Below are 17,779 nucleotides of genomic sequence, written 5' to 3'. Positions count from 1 at the left end.
TACGCAGTTAACTATTTAAAGTGACGCTATCACAGGCCTCAGGCGCGCCAATCCGGATTGAGTTTAGCGGCAGTTCTACCTCCGCGTCCACTCACACCGGGCTCTCTCACTCTCTCTCCCCGTCTGTCCTCTCCTTCTTTCTCCCTCCCTCTTCCGTCCTCCCTCCCCCCTTCTTCCTCTTCGTCTGTCTCCAGCTGACCCGCATCACCTTTCAGCTCCGTTGCGAGTTTGCTTATCTCGTTCCATCTGATCCCATCTCTGGGTTGGACGTGTGCAGCGCCAATTCGCATTCTTAACTGGACTTTCTAGACCTATTCGTTCCAAGGCTTCTCGTGTAGGTCGCCTGCCTTGCCTTTCTCTCTTATCGTGCTTCACCCAAAATGCCCCCGTCGCCTTTGTCTTTCGTCTTCCCCCCTACCCTTCGCTCACTCTCATCACTCTCTCAATTCAACCTCATCTAGTCCTGATCGAGATTAATATCTTCATTCTTGCCTGCTATTTTCTTTCTAAGCTTACTTCTTCTTCTTCTTCTTCTTCTTCGTCGTCGTCGTCGTCGTCGCGCCGTCATTGGCCCTCGAGATCATCTGTGCTCTTTTCCATCGTGTGCTCCCTTTCCTCTAATCTTTGTCTGGCTCGCCTGAGCGCCCTGCTTCTCTTTCTCAATTTTCGGGCTCGCTTTTGTCCGTTATACAAAGAAAACATGCCTATCTTTTCTCCTCTGGCCGGTTCACGGCTCACAGCCGCGTTCTCATCCTTTCATCGCTTACCTTGACCTTGTCCCTTCAACTTATTATCATTGTCCCGCCCATGAGATACTCTTGCAAATGAAGGACATGCTCTAATGTTGATTATGTCGGATCTTAGCTTCTTCACTGTCTCTACCCACCTTCGGGCCCATTTGCGACTCACAACACTGTTGAAGTGACTTTCGGTATCGGACTGTGCGCACATTTGATACTGTATCGCTGGGATGGATTCGTACGACAGTTTCGGCTCTCCTGGGAGAAGCCGTGATGGGGCCGACCCTTACGCCACCCGGGCACCGGTCGATTCGTATCGTCGCAGATCGCCTGGTAAGTGGCAAGCTTCTAGTAGCCTATGTGGTCGAATGGCATTTGTTTACCCAGAGTGATTGTTCTAGTGTCTCAAGACCGTCGCCGTGGCCGGGGCCGTTCTCGCTCCCCTGCCATGATTGATCGCTATGAACCGTCCGATCGTCGCGCTTCGCGAGACGATTATTATGGCGCGTCTCGCGAGCATGCCGCGCGTGAACGCGATGATCGTCGCTCTGCGCCCTCACCCAATGTCGCCAATATCGATCGCTATGTTCCTGGTCAAGATTCTGGCAAGCGCCCGATTCCAACGAACCCTCTTCCCAACCCATTGAACCTGGACTTCCAAGTTGGGTTCAATTGGTTCGCAGAATGGTGGAGGGCTGAGCAGGCGATCAAGGAGGAAAAGGAACGCGCTAAGCACGGTGGCCGACGTCCATCGGACCGCGTCAAGGGAGAACGCGAGGCCCGCGAAGACCGAGACAGAGAAAGAGCTCAAATTCAGGCTGCCTATGATTCATACAAAGTTGATCTCCAGGCGAAGATGGCTCGCACTTTCGTTCAACATCATCGCAACGAGGAATGGTTCCGGGAGCGGTATGTCCCTGAGGTGCGAGAGCCGCTCCGTCGCCGACTGATGGATTTCCGAATGGGCGCCTACCAGCAGTGGGAAAGCGACCTTGACAACGGTCTTTTCGATGAGTATACCCTGGAGGGTATTTACAAGAGTGAAAGCGACGGCGCCGGTGGTGTGATCGAGAAGGAAGAGGGCGAGACTACTGCTGTTGGGGAAACTTTGGGAGTCTTGGACCTGCTCCCAGCCAGAGGTGGTGACCTTCGGGACGAGGCATTATCCCAGTCAGCCTTGCTGATCAAGACCTTGGCTCCTAACGTAAGCCGCGACAAGATCGAAGAGTTTTGCAAGGAGCATCTGGGAGAAGGAGATGGTGGGTTCAAATGGCTCAGCCTGAGTGACCCCAATCCTTCTAAGAAGTATCATCGGATGGGCTGGATCATGCTTCACCCAGCTCCCGACGTTCCGATTGTTGAGAGAGGGGATGGACGGGAGGAGGAGGGTGAAGAGATGGACCAGGATAGCAACGCCAACGGAAATGTGACCGTCTCCGCTGCCGAGAAGGCCCTCGAAGCTATCAATGATAAAACCATTCACGACCCTGTCCACGGAGACTTTGTCTGCCATGTGGGTGTCCACGTACCACCGTCGCAACCCCGCAAAAAGGCTTTGTGGGACCTGTTCTCATCCCCGGAGCGCATTTCCCGGGACTTGGAGCTGGCCAGGAGACTGGTATCTAGACTGGATGCTGAAATGGGAGCTCCCGCTGACGGTTTTTCTCGGATTGAGGAGAGAGTGGAAGACTTGCGCGGCAAAGGATGGCTGCAGCCCCCCGTGACTGGCCCCGTTAGCGTCAAGAAGAGGAAGTCCGACTACGATGCCGATGATATCGACGAAGGCGAGGCTGAAGAAGGAGAGGAGCGGGAGGGATGGGAAGATGACGAAGTGGACGATGAGGAGCTTCTGGCTAAGAAGAAGAAACTGGATCTCATGGTCGAGTACCTGCGGAGGGTTTACAACTTCTGTTTCTTCTGTGTCTTCGAATGTGATTCAGTCCATGAGCTGGCTCGGAAATGTCCGGGTGGGCATCTTCGTCGCCCTCGTGCTGGGTTGACAACACAATCAATGGCGGTCGCTCGGGCTAGTGCCCTGGGTCAGCCGTTCCCTGTCAAAAGAAAAGAACCAAGCGAGGAGGGCGAGGAACAGCCACCGGCTGCAGAAGAAAGACGGTCTCAACGACACAGCACCAAGTCTGAACAACAGCTCCAGCGAGCCTTCAACTGGGTCAGAACCTTTGAAGACAAGCTCCTGCAAATCTTGGAGCCTGAAAATGTGGATATTGCCAAGTTAGGTGGCAAGTCAGTCGACGAGGCTCTTGAGGAGGAATTGAGCAAGTTCATGAAACAAGAGGATGAATCGAAATACCGATGCAAGGTTCCCGAGTGTACGAAGCTGTTCAAGGCGGAACATTTCTGGCGTAAGCACATCGAAAAGCGCCACACTGAGTGGTATGAAAATATTCGCAGCGACGTAAGTTTGTTTGACCGCTGGCTTAGTGGAGTAAAGGGCTTGCTAACAACTCATAGCTTTCTTTGGTCAATGCCTATGTGCTTGATCCTGCTCGAATCGCGCCGTCCCGATCGGATGCGAACAGTAACGGCCATTTCCCCTTGGGCACTGGCCAAGGTCAGGCAGGCACCCCTCGTGGTTTCAGTCTGGCGTCCATGCCCGCCCAATTTGCAGGTAGCGGTGGTGTGCCCCCAGGTTTTCAGGGTCTTCCTGGATCCGGATTGCCCGGGTTCATGGGTGTCAACAGCCCATCCTGGAGCGGGAATGGCATGGTGCCTGGGGATGGACATGGCTTGCATCAACCCGGCGTCGTACGTCGTGGCGGTGGCCGCTACAACAATCGTAGCGGACCGTACGATCGACGAGGCAACCGACAGGGTGCACAAGCGGGAGGCAGTGGTCGTCTGAGCCCGATCCGTGGTATGTCTAATCTCTACGGAGCGGGCGGTCGACTACCCCCAAGCTCTGGAACCCCATATATCCCTCCTGGCCATCCCGCTGCGGCTGCCTTGATGGGGGCCGGCGGTTTCCCTGATGCCAGTGGTGCGCAGCAAGGCATGGGCCCGCGTGAGGCTGTTCAAGGCCGCAGTCTTAAAAGTTACGAAGACCTCGATGCCGTTGGCGGTGCCGGCAGTGGGGAGTTGAACTACTGAAGAATTGGAACACCTTGTAACATTCGGCGTTGGCTTGTCATCTTTGCATCTGCCTTCAATTTACGTCTCGGATTCGTGTCTGTATTGTACCTGCCATGGCTTGTTCCTCGATTTGCTCGTTCTCAGCAGATAAATTGGGATTTCTTTTGACGATGGTTCGTTCTCTATCTCCGGAGGGTCAAAACCGTTCTTAGCATCGGCATCGCTCAGTTGTATCATACTTCCGTCTCTCGGGTTGAGCCGATAAACCGGATGATACTCGAGATTTGTGCATTCAATGGAGTTAGTATGGATTCGGCGCTCCTGGGTTGAGTCATTCCGTAGCACGCAGTATATTGCAGTAGTAGGTACTTCAACAGTTTAGTATGATAAGCAGATCTCGCCCATGCTTCCGCCTGAAGCTGTGGGATGTGGGGAGCACCAGGTATTCTATAACCACATCAAACCACCTCACGCCCTCCCTATTCAGCCCAAAATGATTTCAACAAATATGTACAGTCTATCTATATGATTACCGATCATGGCCGCATTCTTTAACCAGTGTTACAGGCCCCTCATACTCGCGTCTCCCCTTGACAACATACATGACCAGACTTGGAACAAAAACAGCCACGAAGATTACCACACTCCAGTTGAAAGTGTCAGCTGCGATGGGAAGCTCACTCAGCCAGAAGAACCAGAACAGCGCGGGAAGCACATATACCAAACCGGTGATATTCACAGCCAAACCGTAGCGACCGAGCCCCCAGCGGGCAGGCGGCAAGGCCTCCGGGTGATAGAGCTTGCGCCAGATCAGACAGCTCATGGAGATAGCATAGGAGAACATCAATGCGGCTACGTTAAGAGACACCACGGCATTGAAAGCCGTCTCCGAACCGACGTTGATCAAAGCCAAGAGAGCACTGAACACGCAGGTGAGAATCACCGAATTGACCGGAAGCTGACGCTTCTCGTCGATCTTGGCGGTCCATGTCGAGAACGGAAGGCCCAGATCACGGGGGCAAACGAGAATGTCTGCCGGGCAGTGGACGCATTGAACAGAATATTACTGAGGATGACAGGGAGCAAGATGATAGCCATCAGAACCCAGATTTTGCAGGTGACTCAGCTGGCTATCAAAGCTGTTTGGTGATATAATAATTTAGACCGCCTCAGATCAATATCTGAAAAGGAAGCGGTAAATGTTTAGCGACAGCGGTAAGGACGGTGGGGCTTGGGTCCAGTTACAATCTGAAAGCACCTGACCTTGTAGGTTAAGCCTAGATTAGAGACTAGTGGAAAGTCTTGAGTTATGTGAGTATTAGTGCTGTTAAACTATTCCCAAGCAGTACAACTTATAATATGTTACATTAGAAAGTCAATACATTGAGTTCAACTAGGAGAATTAGTGCGTTCATTTCCAGATAGCTGCAAATCTTATGATCTTTATACTCCATCACTAGGGATGGTAGATCTTGTATTGGAATATATTAATACAGAAGAGACGAGAGGAATTGGGTCATATGTTCAAGCACTCCACTGGCAGTATTGATTCACACATGAATTGGCCTATACAAGAGGCGCGTAAAGCTCTTGTCGAGAATTCCTCCAATTCATGCCCTGGGCAGATCCGATTGCCCGTCCTGGCCCCTTGGCTAGCGGCCGAAATACCAATCCCTTGGCCAGTTCCTCGCGAGTGAAGTCCCTAGTGTGCACTGCTCTCCCATTAGAATGGGGGTACTCGGTAAGCCAGCCGGCCCAACGGTCTTCGGAAGGGACATTCCAGATTGGCAGCAGAACCACCATCCCATCGACCTCCTGCTCGTCATCTTCCTCTATCTCTAATTCGGAGGTCGAGGAACCTGAAGAAGAAGACGACGAACCATACCTTTGTTGTTCATACTTCCGGTTCTGCATGTGCTTACCAAACAAATTCGAGAGGCTGAGAGTTTCGAGCCTGGACATCGACTGTAGATGAGTAAAGATCGGGGTCCAGGACCCCGAGCTCAGATGACACTCGTGTAATGATAGAGAGCGGAGGTTGGGATGTTTTCGAAGAAAAAGCAGCAGTGACTCTTCTTTAACAGCAAGACCAGCAAATACACATTTCTCTAGCATAGGGAACTGGGTTTTCTTGGAGATGTTGTCGATTATGTAGTTGTAGCAGTGGAGAGTCTCTAACCGGCCGGTACGCCGAAATCTGAGATCCAACTCTCGAAGAGCCGAGGCCGATTGAAAGAGGAATTGAATCTCAAGTGGTTCGTCCTTCTCCCCCACCTCTTCTTTTCCCTCCTCCGCTTTCTCGACATGAGCATCCTTTAACGCCCCCGACAAGCTCAGCTGAAACGACTGCAGGTTATTTCCGAATAACTCCCGCTGTGATTGGTCAAGCCCCGCCGCTAGAGCAGCAATCTCATCAACCGGGATACAGCACCGGTCGGTGTTGTAATACACATCAAGATCCCTCACCGAGACTCCAGTCTGCACCATTGCAGTCAGCACCCAGGAAAGCACCTGTGAGGCTCTCTCCCAGAGCGGCTTCCATTGCTTGTAGCCCGGGGGCTCTCTCTTGGTGCGTCCCCGTCCGCGGACGATCCCGCCATCTAGGCGGATCGACTGCAACGCGCCGAAGCCCTGGAGTGCCCGCTGCAGGAGCTCAACCATCTCACTCGGCGATTCCGCGGCCCTCGCTTCCTGCTGCTCCTTGAGCCAGCGCAGCTCCGCTTGAGCCTTGTCCAGTTCCTCGGGAGTATAGTCAACTTCTTCCCTTGACCATATGGGGCCATTCACTACTACTTCCTCGTAGTAGCCGACTTCGATGCTCTTCTCCAACTCCCGAAATTCCAGGGAGGTTGCCAGGAAGGTCAGGGAATGCACCTTCGGACTGAGGACGGGGTCACATGCCAAGGCATATAGAGCGCGCAGATTCTGCGGCGAAAAATCGAGCACGGGTTGGATGAGCTGGTCTCGGGGCCCTAGGCACTTCTCGGCGAGCGTGCGCGTGGTCAGGCGGAGGGCCTTGATAGACTCCGGATCCAGGTCTGTGAGAATCTGTTGGAAGATTTCGGGCGACAGATCATGCAGTCTTCTGCCCTTGGGCTCGGGGTTAGACATACTGATGAAGCCGGCTGAGGTTGTTGGTGTCGATGGAAGTGGGTTGGTCAACAACACCCGGTAGACAGACAAGACGCTTTATATGAGCAGAGCGGTCGGTAATGGCAGAATTCAAAATGCTAGACTGGTTCTCGAGAGTGCAATGGTACCCCCGAAGTATCGGGGGCCTGCTTGACGACATAGATCAGAGGATAGCCGGACTCGTCGTTGAGGGCATCTTCCACAGAAGGGATCGCAAAGAGCATCGTGATCAGCACGATCAACGCCATGATTGCATTGGCGAAATATGACCATGTGATTGCGATGGGCACGTAGCGGCCGGCGTCTTTGATTTCTCCCGACATGTGGGCTGTTGCGTCCGAGCCTGGATGGAGGTCATGGTCAGGTCTCGCGTTTCTCTCTGTTCCATGCGATATCATATCGACTTACTCAGACAGCCATATATAGCTGACAGTTGGCCCACCATCACCGTTAAACGCATGGACGAGAACCCACCGAAGTTCTCGAATTTGGTGAAAACCGCCTCGGCCGACTGCCGCGGAGCCAACACCCAGAGCGAAACTACGATCAGGACCCAGCAGAGCACATGAGTAGCGAGCAGGAGATTCTGCATGCGAGCCATGAGACCCGATGCGTACACGTTGAAGTAATAAGCGACCAGGATCATGGCGAAGACGAACAAGGTGCCCTGCCAGCCGGTAGCGCCATAATTGGGGTCTCTGACGCTGATCAGTAAGAAATCCAAACCCCTCGACCCATCCATAACAGAGACAATGGACAAGATATTTCCCTGAGATCGAGCGTTATGTCTTATCCACTGAGCCAGCATCAGAGCGTATACGCTTCCGATCTGCTGTACATCATCATTCTAGGGCTCTCCAAATGCTGCACCAGGCTTCTGTACCAACATCTGTCCATGCACGCGACCCGGTGGATCCCCCGTAGATTCCTGTGCTTATTCATCATCTGAACAGTGGTATCCGTCATTTTCGTGGCAATCCGCTGCAGTACCCATCCCTGGACGGACATCAACGACAAATGCCCCATCCTAGTGCGTCCCGCCCTCCCTCACGACAAAATGGGCAACGCGCGGGCGGAGCGAATGGGGATGATGATCAGGAAGGATGTGTGGGTTGAGGTGACGAGTGAGGAGGTGGACGTCAGTATTGAGTCGGCGGAGCAGGAGCAGCAGCCTGGGGGTGAATATGGTAGTTATGGGAGGAGGAGTGGTAGTGGTAGTGGCAGTGGGCAAAGTCTCGTTGGGAAGTATCATGCTGATCTTGGTGAGAGGATTGATGCTGGCACGGGGAGGGATAGGGGTGGTTAGTACTGCTTCAGGGGTATTTGTTTATAACCTCATCTTTGATATACTCGTTTCGGGGGCTCTGTCTGTGTTATCATTTGATAAGGTACATGGTAATGGTTTCGAATTTTATACTTCTTGGATAAACGGATAAGTCGTTTTTGAGCTGCACAACCCCGATGACTCAGCATATGCACAGCACTGTGCGGGCCAGCCGGGCAACTGCCCCGCTGTTTGTTCATCCATCCCCATCTTCTCCTCTCTTCTCCAGTAGTGAGAAATTTCTGAAGGGTGCCAATGTCGGCTGCGACTTCAAATCTACGACGCATCTCACAGCGCCAGTCTCTTGCATGTCGAGGTGAGTGGAACAGTGGGACTGGCGATCTGATGCCATGAGCCAGTCCGTCGAGCTCTCTGGATAACCGGGGTTTCTAGAATGTACCAAAAGTAAACGCAAATGCAGCAAGACCATTCCTTGTACCAGATGCAGTCGGCTAAGACTCAGCTGTACACGTGAGATTGTACAATTACAGCGAAGCACTGTGCGGTATGGGGCTGAAGTCGACTTCCTTAGCTCCCTGGCTGGGGATCTAGACCTGCTTCTCGAATCAACATCCGCTACTGCATTGTCACAACTACCGCACATCATATCAAAGGTCCGGGATAGAATTTTCCTCCTCCAGACAGGCCTGGAAAGCACACCCGATCAACAGGCACCTCCGCATATACCAGAGCTGCCTCTTGGCGAAGATGAAAAAGGGTGTCATGCTGAGCCGGAAGGCTTATCATTGCTGACGGCCATCGAGCATTTGGCGTGGGGCAGGGACTCTGCAGGATGCTTTCCGCATATGAATTGCGGATGTCAGTATAGTCGATCCAAGGCCTCGAAAGCAATCGCGTATTCCCCTCAGCGTTCATACGGCCTTGGCGTGGATGCCTCCAGTGCAGAGAAGCTTATCCGATTCCATCTGTGCCATATGGCGTGGCACCATGACTGCATCCATGCCCCTACATTTCTCGAACAGTGTGAGAGGTTCTGGAAGACTGGGGAGATCGATCATCCCTTGTGGATGGCTCTTTACTCTTCGGTTCTTGGAGCGACGGTCTTTGCTATGCGCGTCAGCAGCCGGGCGAGGGCTGCCATTGATGTTAATTTGGACATGATGCCGCCAGCGGACCAGCTTCTGACCACTATGCTTGAAGCTCTCTATAATGGCCACTTTCTCGAGGATATGTCGGTATATTCTCTGCAGGCTATCGTCATCTCTACAGAAATTGCCCATAATTTGGGCCGAAGTCAGTTGAACGCTACGTTGTTCAAAGCCGCCGTGCGCATTGCAGAGTGTCTTGGGATACACCGGATTAGAGAGCCTCACGGAGCTTACATGAATACTGAGGAAACTTGGATCGAGACGGTGGAGCGAGAAGTGGGAAAAAGAGTGTGGTGCCAGATGGTGATTCAAGACCACTTCGCCATTCCGTTCACCGACACCTATAGTATCTCACCCTCGCAATACTCTACCGGCCCTCCGTTGAACGCGGACGACTACGACCTAACAGGTATGCCACCAACAGTACCAACAGTAAGTAGCTACGTGCGGGTATTGCGGGAGATAGCAGATCTGATGCCATCGCTGGTCGATGGACTGGGCTCTATGAGTCGGCCAAAGCCACTCCGTGACCAATACGCCCATATTCTGATGCTGGATCAAAGAATGCGATTCGTGGTCAAGGGCTTCCCTTCCTTCCTCTTACAACCAGACGTCGAGAAAGAACTCGAAATCCCGTGGCTGGGGATCGCACGACGCAGTCTGGCCATCACTGCCGCAGAAAAGATCATCATGATCCACCGACCATTTCTCTTTCTATCGTTTAACTCTTCTTCGTACCAGTACACCCGACGAACATGTGTCGCCGCCGCCCTGACGATTCTCCGCGAGCACGAAACAATCATCAACCAAGGCGACTTCTTCGTCTGGACCCACTCCGCCTTCTGCATCACCGCCGCGATAATCCTCTGCTTCGAAGTCAGCGTCGCCCCGAACAACGTGGGACCCGAGACCGATAAATTCAGGGTGGCGATCCAGGCAGCGCGCGGCCGCCTCGCAAACCAGACAAGCGATATCCTCGCCCAAAGAGGCGTCGCGCTCATCGATGCGGTGTTTGCATCCGAGGGAAACTTGGATCTAGGCTTCTACCGCGCGGTGGCGGACGTTCTCCGTTTCGGCCAGTCGAAGGCACAGGGAGAGAATACCGCCACACCTACGCCTTTCCTTCCTGATTTGGGTTTTTGTGATGCTTACCGCGCTGATGGGAGTCCCAGCGCTACTACTGCCGATTCTCAGATTAATCTGGGCGTGAACGCGGACAATATGGATTTTGAACTGTGGTTTAATGATATCTTCTATCATTTTAGCGGCGAGGCGGCGTGAAAGCTTCGTTGCATACCATGACTTCGCTACTGTTGGGCCCGGGAGGTTCTCTAGAGGTGGAACGTATGTACTCTTGTTCTTCCTCGTACCTTCCCGCATCAGCTTTTCTTGTCTCGTCTTCTGGGTTCGGCGATGCTTGGTCCGTGAAGCTGCATAGGATCCTCGTATGGAGTATCAGCAACTCGCCTTTCACCCTGATTGGCATCAGTAACATCTGGTGCATAGGCCTTCTTCTACATACCACATACTATCTTCCGAACATGCTCCAGGCCGGCCACCATGATAGAACTGCCTATTCTCAGACGAAAGCGATTACGTCCTACACACCAAATTCAAACGTACATAAGAGTGGGTAATGCATGCAACACCTCTTGCGCAAGTGCTATAGTATATGGAGCCGTGCTCGGTGCTTTCACCCCCCTGTTTGAGATAAAGCTCAGCTGTCGGGCAGATTAGGTTTCCAACCTGAACTAGAATCTTGCTGTTTGTAGTGCTATGGTGGTGGTGATTAAAGCTAACACTAGGAATAAATAACTTCTATAAAGTAGGTAGGCGGGAAGAAATTTAGCCAAAAAAAATCATCCAAAGGCCTTACGGCATCTCGATGACAACCTTGTCACCCCCATCGCGCCACTGCGCGCCCATCCGACGGATGCGGCGCTCACTCGCCAGAAATAAAAGTAGGTATATATGCGAGGCAACCTCGCCCCACGTGTAGACTTTGAGTGTTAGGCGCTGCATTTCGGCATCCGCTGGGGGGTGCGTGGTCGATTGTCCGGGTTTCACTGCCGGTGGTGGTGTTGGCTGCGCATCTTCCACGATACACCAGACGCCCCAACCTGCACGGCCTTCCTTCAAAAAATCGGAGAGGAAGGTCCAGAAGCGGGTAAAGAATGAGACGCCCCAGGTCGTCGTGCTGATTGCGGGGTTACTGTGCGCTGCAGCTCTGGATGGTGGTGGTGGTTCGGAGGGGACGAGATTGATATGGAGGAACCAGTATCCGCGTTCCAGGGGGTCTAGATCCCGGGTCTGTCTGACGGGCGTGTAGGTTCGTTCGGAGCGGAGACGCGTGGCGAGCATAGAGAGGGTGGGGGTTATATGGGTTTTGAAGGGCGATGTGGAAACTGGGGGCAAGGGCGGGATGATTTTGAGGGGTGTCGTTACTAGGGTATCTCTCGTGGATGGTGTGTCGTGGCGATGGGTATCAGGTGAGGAAGGAACGTCAAGACAGGGTTGTGGGGGGTTTTCGTGTTCATGCACCGGGTGATCTTCCTCGGGCTTGTCGTCGGATCGGGTCGCAGGTTGCTCGCCCTCCGCCTCTTTGTTTGGTATACGAGGGGAGGAAACTCGTTTGCGCTTCGCGCGAGGGACGTCTATTATAGCCGGGGAGAGTTTGTGATGAGATATTGTTGCAGTGGGCTTTGTCTTCGGCGAGCTAAGGTCGCGCTGTGGTCGCGCGGGCTGGGGTTCGTTTCGGACACGGTCTGGATGCTTGTCTTGCTCCTCTCCCTCCGATAAGGGAGAGCTAACCCGGCTTCGCTTCGCTGTCCGCACATAGTCCGTAGGGGGAGCTCGTTCGTGAGAGCGGCAGGTTGCTGTGACAGGAGGTTCGATCTCCTGCAAGGCGAGGGTGCCCGGCTGCCCTTGCCCGGGTTGCGAGTCTGGGACCACACTAATGGGGGTTCCGAGGGAGTCGTCGTATTGGGTTCGGCCGGAAGGCGAAGAGACTTTCGTCAGAGCTTGTGCTGCTTCCGGTTGCAGACTAGGTATATCGGGAGTGCTACCATCGAGCGCTTGATCACCGACAGTGGCTGCTACACTAGCGGTGCTGGCGGTCGAATCCACTGCCGTGGGAGAGGCAGCAGGCTGCGCGCTAGAGGCAGTACTTGCATCGTCTGCACCAGGGGATTCTTCGGGGTCTTTGTCCGATCGCAAGGTGATCATCTGTCGGGTGGAGGCCTGGAATGCGAGAATGGCCTCGACTTGAGCGCGATAGCGTGCATCGTCACGGACGGTGCTGGGCGCGGCGATGTGGATGAGGACTTCGGAGTCGGGCATGGCGTCGGAGGGACAATAAATCGAATCCCTGCGCGCACATAGTGGAATTCCCTTTGTCTGCCAGACGGCTAAACCTTCTTCTTGTCTGGTCAAGATGAATGAATGAGGTGTGAGATAAAGCAAGAAGGTAAAGAAAGAGGGGCCAGAGCGGAGAAAGAGCCGAGCGCCTCGCCGCCTTCCCGTCCGGGCCAGATTGTAGCCTTAGGCCGCTGATCGCCTTCGATAGTTCCGGCGACCGGCGTGAGCAATTCCAGTTCCAGTTCTTCTCATGTTCTCGACTGCCTGCACCTGGTGGGACTGGACATGATAGTCAATCCCGGGATCCAGGACAGCTTGACCGGTGATGCCTTCGGCTTTTGCTCGTGCTCATGGTCTGCGCAGAAACTACACAACTAGTTCCATTTAGTGACCGACCATTTACCAACGATCGGCATGAGCATTTGTCGATTGTTCAGCCTTCAGTTCCGAAACTTGTCTTGGGAATCAAGTCATCACAGTTGCCGATTGTCATATAAGGTTTGTTTGTCACAGCATGGCCTGGGACTATGAATGCGATCTTCGACCGGAACGTGTCTCTGGATGGACGGCTGGTTTGCCCACGCACCGTGTACCTTAGCTTCGTAGCGGCTACCTTCGCTACTCGGTCTATCGAAGATTTATCTGGCTTGTGCAGGGCGCTTAAAGGAGTAGTCTACGTTTGATCACCATACTCTCCAGGATGCAAGCCAGCATGCGCAACACAGCCAGCGCTATCAGAAAGCACGGTTCTCTCTAGTCGGCGAGCGGATCAATCAAGTTGAAAGGGTTTATTCAGCAAGTGACAGATGTCACAGCATTGCCATAATCACAGATCCGTGAGACCGTGATGACAGCTCCCCCTTGCTCCGTACAGACAAGCCATCCACGAACCGCGTTTGTACCTGAAAAGCCCGGCAGAGGAGAGTTTCCGGTGGATGCGGGCTTGAGTTCGACCCAATAATGGTGCCGCCCCGCGGGAGCGTTGGGAATCGTACCATAACAATCAAACAAAGTGTGCGGTTCCTGCCACTAATGGATCATAACGGACACTAGCACCATGTTGGACCGGGCCACTAGAGAGATTAGACTGAGGGTTTTCTTTGCACGGTGGAGCTTATGGGTCTGATAAAGGTAAACCGTCCGGAGTGGAAGAGAAACCGGAAGGGCGGGAACTTGGAACAGAGTCAGGATTTAGTCGGTTGGAAAGCAAAGATGAGAAAAATCGAATGCCTAGCAAGACCAGGTGCGCCGATGTTGCACAGGCGTCCCGGATTTCTGAGATGTCAAGCCGGCCGCGTCCCCGAGTGACAAGCGAGGCAGGCTGGCGTTCCACAGCAGACGACTGGTAGGTATGACTGGGTCAGGGACGATCGATCCAGCAAGCGGAGGTGCGACGCTCCTTCAGAACGGAGGATCAATCAGATCGACGAGGCGCGGATTGGAAATGCGACAGACGCGTCGACTGCTCCTCTGTTGACATCAGGAAGGGTATTTTCTGGCAGTCTAGCCATGGGAGCAGCACATTAGCTCGAGCTGTAGACGATTGAATCATGGATGGCGCAGTTGATGGGCCCTCGCAGGCTCGCAGTCGGTTAGAGATCATTGGGAAGGGAAAGACTAGACTATCCATCGGCCACCCGCACCACCACCTCCGACCAGCAACCAGTGAACCACACCAGTTGTCCGTTTTTTTTTTCCCTCCCCTCGGCCGATCTAATCCACTTTCCAACTCCACTCGACGGAATGCTTTGTTTTTCTTCGTCCTTTTTGTTTGTGCATGTGTGTGCTTTTAATGCTGGGAGAGAAGAAAGCGAAAGACAATATCCTAGTAACCTGGCTAGCTGGCAGTGGCTTAGTCCCGCCCATATTAAAGCTTTAGCCGATTTCAGCAGTCCAAGCCAGAACGAGCGAATGGGCGAATCACAGCACGGGACTTGACGGGCGGAAATGCCGTGGCCAGATCGGATCTGGTGGAAAGACTCGAGTCAGTATTGGTCGTAGAGACCCTATAACATCGATTGCTATTGTTCGGTGGATTGTTGATATCGGAGATAGATACCACCGTATCAGAAAAAAGACACAAGGGCCAGTCAGCCAGCACATCCAGTATCTCTGTTCCTATGGATCGGAAAGGAAATGTCAGGTGATGTGATGTGATGTGCTCCGGAGCTATAGTGGATAATTCCTGTAGGTAACTTAAGTAGTCTACTCCGTATCAAATGCAGTCAATGCAGTGGTCCCCGGCACTTCCCCGACACAACTTCTATGCATAGAATGAACAATTGGGGGGAAGTGAAAAGACGAACTATCTGACCTTCATTTCATTTTCAGTCTGCCTCAGCTTTCATCATTACAGTAAGGACCAATTACTCGCTCGAGATTCAATTCCGTCGCAGTGACGGTCTACTGCAGTCCAGTCCCTACTCTCTTGCCACTATCCAACCTTGAATCTTCCTCCCCCACACACCCCCCCCCCCCCTCTCGCTCTCTCTTCGTTCTTCCACTATCTCTCCTCTCCTCTTCTGCTCTTCATCTGATTTCCTTCCATTCATCTCTTCATCTACTGGTCCTATTCTACTACTGAAATCCTCCCTCTGCCTTATACCTTAACTTTGTGCCAGTCGGACATACCCAGTGGGGAAACACAGCCGATAGTCGGTACGTGGAATTGGAGCTTAAACGCTCGGACAGCCAGCATCCACCCGCTTCAATCCCAGCGCCGCGCTTTTTAAGGCTGACAACGGTCCAGATGGGTTAACTTGGAGTTTCTCTGCCTCAGTTTCGCTCCATCTATCTCTTCCTTCAGCCAACTCAATTTTCTGATCCATTCATTCTTTGCGCGCGACATCTCTTCGCTGCTCTGTCTCGTCTTTTACCCATCCAACCCGCCCACGCATTCCCACAGTCATTTCCTCGTCCACGCACAATCTCTCCTCTCCCTCTTTTATCCTGACTGCGCCGGTCGCATTGACGTCTCCTGCTCGTTTCTCTCTGCGACAACCACCATGGCCTCGATGAACGGTGAACCCATGCCATTAGATCTCACAATTGCCAATCGTCAGACACTTCCTCCGGACGGCCTTCAGAGTAAGTCGACATTCTCTTGCCTCTTCCTCCTCAACAGTCTTTTTTGGGGTCCGGATACTTAATGGTCCGTGACCCGCCATTCCATGGTTCGCGCACTGCAAGTCAATGGCCATAGCACTCGCTCGACTATTTGTTCCTCCGTCGCATATAATCCCATTAATCCTGTCACGCATCTAACTCGCCGATCAATAGGCCAGCCCGGATCACGACCTTCTACTATAGGTGCCGATTTTCTCAAATTCTTTGGTGGTACGCAGAAGAAGGTTACGCGAGGTGTGTGAACCCACCGTTCGAGCGGTCTTCCTCAGCCATCCCTAATCCTTACCTTCCCCCGCACCAGATGGACAACCAGCCAAACGGCGAGGTCCGAAGCCGGACAGCAAGCCCGCCATGACCCGACGACAAGAATTGAATCGCCAGGCTCAGAGGTATGTGACTGGTCCAATTGGGGCAATAATTGTTCGTATACAAACGGTCGGCGCAGAACCCATAGGGAACGCAAAGAACAGTATATCCGGTCGCTGGAGACGGAAGTGTCCCGGTTGCGAGAGGCCTACACACAGGAGATCTCCGCCGCCAATCTAACGGTCGTCCAACATCGCGACATGGTGCAATCGCTGTCCGACGAGAATAACATTCTGAAAGAGATTCTTGTGGCCCATGGCATCAACTTCGAGGCTGAAGTCGAACGTCGCAAAGCGGAACGCCCGAGCATGGGCTATCATTCGAGTCCCTTGGCCAGTAGCAGTGTCGCCTCGCAGCCGCGCAATATCGCCCCATCCGGAGGGCCCATCTACACCACGCCGCCCACGACGGTCTCGGCGAGTCTGAGTCCGAGTACGAACGGAATCGAGCATATCGATGTGTCGCCCACTCAGGAGCTGGCGCCGCCCCAGTCAGCCTATCAGGCCGCTCCGTGCGACGCCTTGGCTGCTCTCGATCAGATCGCTCCCGCCAGCCGCGCCCCGATCCAGCCGCCCGGCATCTTCGAGGCGGATCCTCAGCTGCAAATTGATTTCATTTTGACGTAAGTGAGCTACTTGGTGGCGAATCGCACGCGGCTAACGTTCGGCTAGCCTGGAATCACCGTGTCGAGAACATACCGACTACCTCTGTCGCCGATCGATCACCGAGGCGGACGACGAAGACATGCCGTTCTCAGGGCATGCGCTGATGGCTACCTGCCCACCCCCCAGTTACATTGCCACGACAACGAACGAGCAGACTTATCCGCACAAGACGTATGATTTGCCGCACGTCAATTTGATGACGCTCCTCAACCTCAGCCGCCAATTGGTGACGGAGGGGCAAATTACGCCAATCATGGCGCTGCAGTGTCTCAAGAATCACCAACTGTATAGCCGGCTGACCCGGGAAGACGTCAAGATCATCGTCGAGACCCTCAATACCAAGGTCCGCTGTTACGGCTTCGGGGCTGTGGTAGAAGACTTCGAGCTCATGGACTGCCTGACTAGTGTGTTGGATACAAAAGCCGAGCATCGCATTTCCAACCCAGGCGATGACCTGTCCTATTAATGATGGATGTTGATGAGTGTAAAGAAAGAACGGAGTCTCGGTGTTATATCTGTTTTTGCGACGGCCTTGTACATAATCGTTCTCGGTGACCTCTTGGATTTCTGTCTCTGTTCTGCTTGACGCCAGCCTGTTTTTGGACCATGCATCGCTGGAGATGCGTCTGGCCAGTCTACGCCGTGGTCTCGTTCCACTGCTCTGTACCCGTTAGCGGGTGGCTGCGCCCTGGGAGCTGCTGTGTTCGATTCTCAGCCCGCACCACTACGCCCTGTACGACCAACTGTGCAACACTGAAGATGCCCTGTAATGCAATGTGATAACGAACAAACTAGATGTATGCGATACATGAGACTCTCTTTTTCTTTCGCACAGACTGACCATTCCACGACGCCAATGCCAATATACCA

At 53.3% G+C, this 17,779-nt stretch overlaps 6 protein-coding genes across 6 annotated transcripts; 3 read left to right on the top strand and 3 right to left on the bottom strand.

The window, feature by feature from the left end:
• Positions 1 to 633: 633 nt before the first annotated feature.
• Positions 634 to 3,878, top strand: BO97DRAFT_39355 (putative arsenite resistance protein Ars2). Its single transcript, XM_025693933.1, has 3 exons — positions 634 to 1,073; positions 1,142 to 3,156; positions 3,213 to 3,878. Exons 1-3 carry the CDS (start codon positions 971 to 973, stop codon positions 3,846 to 3,848), a joined length of 2,754 nt encoding a protein of 917 aa, XP_025552627.1. The 5' UTR covers positions 634 to 970; the 3' UTR covers positions 3,849 to 3,878.
• A 481-nt stretch (positions 3,879 to 4,359) lies between these two features.
• On the bottom strand, positions 4,360 to 6,977 carry BO97DRAFT_442475 (uncharacterized protein; the record flags this gene model as incomplete). The annotated part of the gene is made up of 2 exons (XM_025698264.1): positions 5,403 to 6,977; positions 4,360 to 4,806 (listed from the first exon to the last, which is right to left on the bottom strand). Exons 1-2 carry the CDS (start codon positions 6,939 to 6,941, stop codon positions 4,360 to 4,362), a joined length of 1,986 nt encoding a protein of 661 aa, XP_025552626.1. The 5' UTR covers positions 6,942 to 6,977.
• Positions 6,978 to 7,060: 83 nt separating this feature from the next.
• BO97DRAFT_423675 (uncharacterized protein) lies at positions 7,061 to 7,704 on the bottom strand (the record flags this gene model as incomplete). Its single annotated transcript, XM_025696906.1, has 2 exons — positions 7,061 to 7,305; positions 7,371 to 7,704. The coding sequence occupies 2 exons, from the start codon at positions 7,702 to 7,704 to the stop codon at positions 7,061 to 7,063; spliced, it is 579 nt and encodes a 192-aa protein (XP_025552625.1).
• Positions 7,705 to 8,521: 817 nt separating this feature from the next.
• Positions 8,522 to 11,029, top strand: BO97DRAFT_39309 (uncharacterized protein). Its single transcript, XM_025693905.1, has 2 exons — positions 8,522 to 8,602; positions 8,680 to 11,029. The coding sequence occupies exons 1-2, from the start codon at positions 8,542 to 8,544 to the stop codon at positions 10,674 to 10,676; spliced, it is 2,058 nt and encodes a 685-aa protein (XP_025552624.1). The 5' UTR covers positions 8,522 to 8,541; the 3' UTR covers positions 10,677 to 11,029.
• A 238-nt stretch (positions 11,030 to 11,267) lies between these two features.
• On the bottom strand, positions 11,268 to 12,827 carry BO97DRAFT_388626 (uncharacterized protein; the record flags this gene model as incomplete). The annotated part of the gene is made up of 2 exons (XM_025693664.1): positions 12,207 to 12,827; positions 11,268 to 11,948 (listed from the first exon to the last, which is right to left on the bottom strand). The coding sequence occupies exons 1-2, from the start codon at positions 12,732 to 12,734 to the stop codon at positions 11,268 to 11,270; spliced, it is 1,209 nt and encodes a 402-aa protein (XP_025552623.1). The 5' UTR covers positions 12,735 to 12,827.
• A 2,584-nt stretch (positions 12,828 to 15,411) lies between these two features.
• Positions 15,412 to 17,540, top strand: flbB. The gene is made up of 5 exons (XM_025693871.1): positions 15,412 to 15,839; positions 16,032 to 16,112; positions 16,180 to 16,267; positions 16,324 to 16,866; positions 16,916 to 17,540. The coding sequence occupies exons 1-5, from the start codon at positions 15,758 to 15,760 to the stop codon at positions 17,373 to 17,375; spliced, it is 1,254 nt and encodes a 417-aa protein (XP_025552622.1). The 5' UTR covers positions 15,412 to 15,757; the 3' UTR covers positions 17,376 to 17,540.
• The last annotated feature ends 239 nt before the right edge of the window (positions 17,541 to 17,779 follow it).

The sequence above is a fragment of the Aspergillus homomorphus genome (genome assembly GCF_003184865.1).
Source record: "Aspergillus homomorphus CBS 101889 unplaced genomic scaffold BO97scaffold_13, whole genome shotgun sequence".
Classification (NCBI taxonomy): domain Eukaryota; kingdom Fungi; phylum Ascomycota; class Eurotiomycetes; order Eurotiales; family Aspergillaceae; genus Aspergillus; species Aspergillus homomorphus.
The sequence above is the reverse complement of the archived record's forward strand: the minus strand, read 5'-3'. Positions and strand labels throughout refer to the sequence as shown.

Coding starts and splice junctions, on each gene's coding strand:
- flbB (XM_025693871.1), top strand. CDS start 15,758: ATGGCCTCGATGAACGGTGAACCCATGCCATTAGATCTCACAATTGCC. Junction 16,113..16,179: donor GCAGAAGAAGGTTACGCGAG/GTGTGTGAACCC, acceptor CCCCCGCACCAG/ATGGACAACCAGCCAAACGG. Junction 16,268..16,323: donor TTGAATCGCCAGGCTCAGAG/GTATGTGACTGG, acceptor CGGTCGGCGCAG/AACCCATAGGGAACGCAAAG.
- BO97DRAFT_39355 (XM_025693933.1), top strand. CDS start 971: ATGGATTCGTACGACAGTTTCGGCTCTCCTGGGAGAAGCCGTGATGGG. Junction 1,074..1,141: donor GTATCGTCGCAGATCGCCTG/GTAAGTGGCAAG, acceptor TGATTGTTCTAG/TGTCTCAAGACCGTCGCCGT. Junction 3,157..3,212: donor ATGAAAATATTCGCAGCGAC/GTAAGTTTGTTT, acceptor AACAACTCATAG/CTTTCTTTGGTCAATGCCTA.
- BO97DRAFT_39309 (XM_025693905.1), top strand. CDS start 8,542: ATGTCGGCTGCGACTTCAAATCTACGACGCATCTCACAGCGCCAGTCT. Junction 8,603..8,679: donor CCAGTCTCTTGCATGTCGAG/GTGAGTGGAACA, acceptor CGGGGTTTCTAG/AATGTACCAAAAGTAAACGC.